This window comes from Coenobita brevimanus, chromosome 55 (genome assembly GCF_032717465.1).
Source record: "Coenobita brevimanus isolate Jiangsu-jjx chromosome 55, ASM3271746v2, whole genome shotgun sequence".
Lineage (NCBI taxonomy): Eukaryota > Metazoa > Arthropoda > Malacostraca > Decapoda > Coenobitidae > Coenobita > Coenobita brevimanus.
Window position 1 is genome coordinate 35,173,483 of NC_137008.1, and position 3,126 is coordinate 35,176,608.

A 3,126-nucleotide genomic window follows, 5' to 3' on the forward strand; every position below is an offset into this window, starting at 1 on the left:
CTGACCATCACTAAGTTTTGGTCCGAAACTCCATTCCCCCACGCTCTCCACACTCTTGCATCCAACATTTGTCTTCTCATTGGCTCATCCACACACACGTAGTCTATCATTGCCTTTCGTTCAACAAGTTCACCATCCATCCTCCTCAGAATGGTTTTCGCTATAATATATATGTATCACAGTAAGTTATGAATCAAAGATGCACCTGTGCGTTATGACATATTATATCAGATATAAATCCAGAGGATATTTTGGTGTAATCCTCAAAAGTATATTGCTAAAGCTGAAGCGCTGCTATGTCTCCTAGGACAGCGGGAATACGGGTATATTTTGGAATTCAATATCGCTTAGTAATACACTTGCAAGTCGCTATGGAGTATCTTTACAGTGGCAAGGGAAAATCTTTTGTTAGAAAAGACCTAACAGCTTAGGCAGGTTAGCTAGCTTTACATTTATCCCAACTCTCTCTGTACAAACTATCAGTGAGGGCAAAATGTATGGCACGTAAGTGAAGCCTAGTCCCGTTTACTGGAACGAATGATATGTCAGAGAATACTCCCGTATTCCACTTCAAGTCTAGTGACTCTTGTGTGGATCTTTAGCATAAAATCTGCTTAGGTCTTTACGGGTCTGATTCAGGCTGCCTTGCTCTCGTCTGAATGTAATAATTCATAAAAACTATACAACTGCATTCTGAAATAATATATATGTTGTCATTCTCCAATTATTTCCCAGGTTATGTTAATGTTTGTAATGGAAGTTAAGAATGGGCATATGGAGTGGACTTTTATCCTCGTGCCAGATACTGTGTTCGTTATTAGTCCTGATAATTTTAATCTGTGGGTATTACTCTCACTTATCTGAATTATCAAATATTTGGTTATCGCCCTTATCAGCTGTTACGAGGAAGGTGGCTGGAGGTGATAGTGAATCGTCAGAAGGCTGGAGTCACTGTTTTCCGGCTGTACTGCTTTATGTAGGGGAGGGACAATACCGACGTTGGACTGTACTACTGTTGGGAATTACATTATCATGACAGATATTTCTACCTGACATATTTTGTCAGACATCAATAACAACAAACAAAATGCTGTACTGATAACGGGGTATGTGGTCGGTTATCCTAATGACAGGGAAGTTTGACGAACGGACCGTGAACACAAGCGAAATTAACTGCAGTATGATATAAGATATTAAGACCCTTTGTCACACTGTATGACATAATACAATGTGAGTGTAGGGGGATGATACAAGCTTATAATGGCAGTTACTATGGATGTAGGGAATTAGGCACATGTTTTTGATCGGGTTCACTAAGATGCCGGGACGAGTCAATTCCCACACCTGTCTCATGCAGCGAATGGGTTCATCTGTTACAAAACCGACGAGATAACAAAGCTGCGATCCTGGAAATTGGCCTAGACACCACCAAGAAGGACCACGAACCGCAAGGAAGAACACGTCGCCCTGAGAGCCAGAATTGTTGGTTTACGGGAAGCTGGATTGTCCGTTCGAGCAATAAGTAATCAATTAGGAATCACAAAGATAGATCCATAGATGGGAAGAGAGTGGAAATCTTTCAGACTGTGGAAGAGGACGACCTCCTAGGGCTACAACACTTGAACAGGACCGATTGATTTTACAGGCTGCCGAAGATCAGCCCCTAACTAATGCTGTCAGGATACGGGAGGAGCTGCATCTACATGTCAGATCGCACCGTCAGGCGACGCCTTCATGAAGGAGGCCTTCGTCACCGAACACCAGCAATAAAGCGGGTTTTGACGGATGACCATCGTGCCATGAGACTACAGTTCGCACAGCAGTATGTCGATAGAGACCTAGATTTTTGGGGACGTGTCATCTTCACTGATGAGAAGACCTTCCGATCAACATCACATGGCAGGCGTCATTGTTGGAGGAGAAATTATACCAGGTAATTTTCAATTTTGCGGCTAGTTGCTATGGAAAATTATGTAAACTGAAATGAAATACATGAAATACTATATGAAAAAACTATAAAGTTATTATTAATTACGATAAAAACATTATACCAGTCCTTAGCACCTGTGCTGAAGTTTCCACGGCTGACCGAGAGATATGTATTAAGTAAGCTGTTACTATGTAGCATCCAGCAAGCAGACATTTCATTCCCTCATTAAACCTCATAGTCACCACCTTGCCAGTATCAGTATAGGGAACTTACCCTTTTCTCGATGCTAATAGTTATGTATTGCTTGATCTTTGTTTTATCGATTAGAGTGGAAAACTATGTAGTGGGCAAACTACTCAGTAGGTTCAAAAGCACCGTGTCACTTAACTGCATTCTACGTGTAGCATGAAGTGTAGTTTTGTGATTTGCATAACAACAAATAAACTATTAGGAAACAAATTATTAACATAGGTTACTACTATTCTAATCGAAACAGTGGGCCTGATTATAAGTAAATGAAAGTATTATTATCTCCCAGGTGTGCCAGACAAAATATATATGAGGAAGCACGCAGCGGCCATGTAACCTGCAATGTTTGGGGCTGGATCTGTCTCCACGGTGCGGGAAACCTTACCCATATTGAAAGACGTTTTACAGCTGCCAAGTATATAGAGATTTTGGAATAGAGCTTTCTGCCTTCTCTCCAGGAAAATAACTTCCCTTTTGCTGGTCCGATACTTTTCGTTCATGACAGAAGTACCATCCATACGGCCCGCGTAGTTCAGCAATGGTTTGCCATTCATCCTAACATACATCTGCTTGAATGGCCCAGTAAGGGTTGTGATTTACACCCAATTAAGGGCTCGTGGGCAAACATGGTGAACTCGTGGGAGCCAGCACAAGAGAGGACAACCCGACAACTTGTGCAGCACACGCAGGAGCAGTGACGATTGTCTGTGGCCAATCCTCGTCTTGTGTATGTTTCTAGTATGCCCCGACGGTTACAGGCTTATACTGACAAGGAAAGAGGCTGGACTGTACAGTATATTAGTATTAGAAAATGACTGTAATAATGCAGTTCATTTTTGGTTATACAGTACAGTATTTAATATTGTCACATATATTACATATTTTGTTATTTTTTCAGTATGCATTTAATGATAGTGCAACAAACACAATATATATATATATATATA

General features: G+C 41.0%; 1 protein-coding gene across 1 annotated transcript in view; it reads left to right on the forward strand.

Moving 5' to 3' along the window:
* Positions 1-2,616, forward strand: part of LOC145401294 (uncharacterized) — a 4,753-nt gene extending 2,137 nt beyond the window's left edge. The window contains exons 2-3 of the mRNA XM_080273622.1: positions 1,681-1,933; positions 2,469-2,616. Coding sequence (XP_080129748.1) covers positions 1,681-1,933; positions 2,469-2,616 — 401 coding nt within the window. The remainder of the gene's footprint in view (positions 1-1,680; positions 1,934-2,468) is intronic.
* Positions 2,617-3,126: the final 510 nt, after the last annotated feature.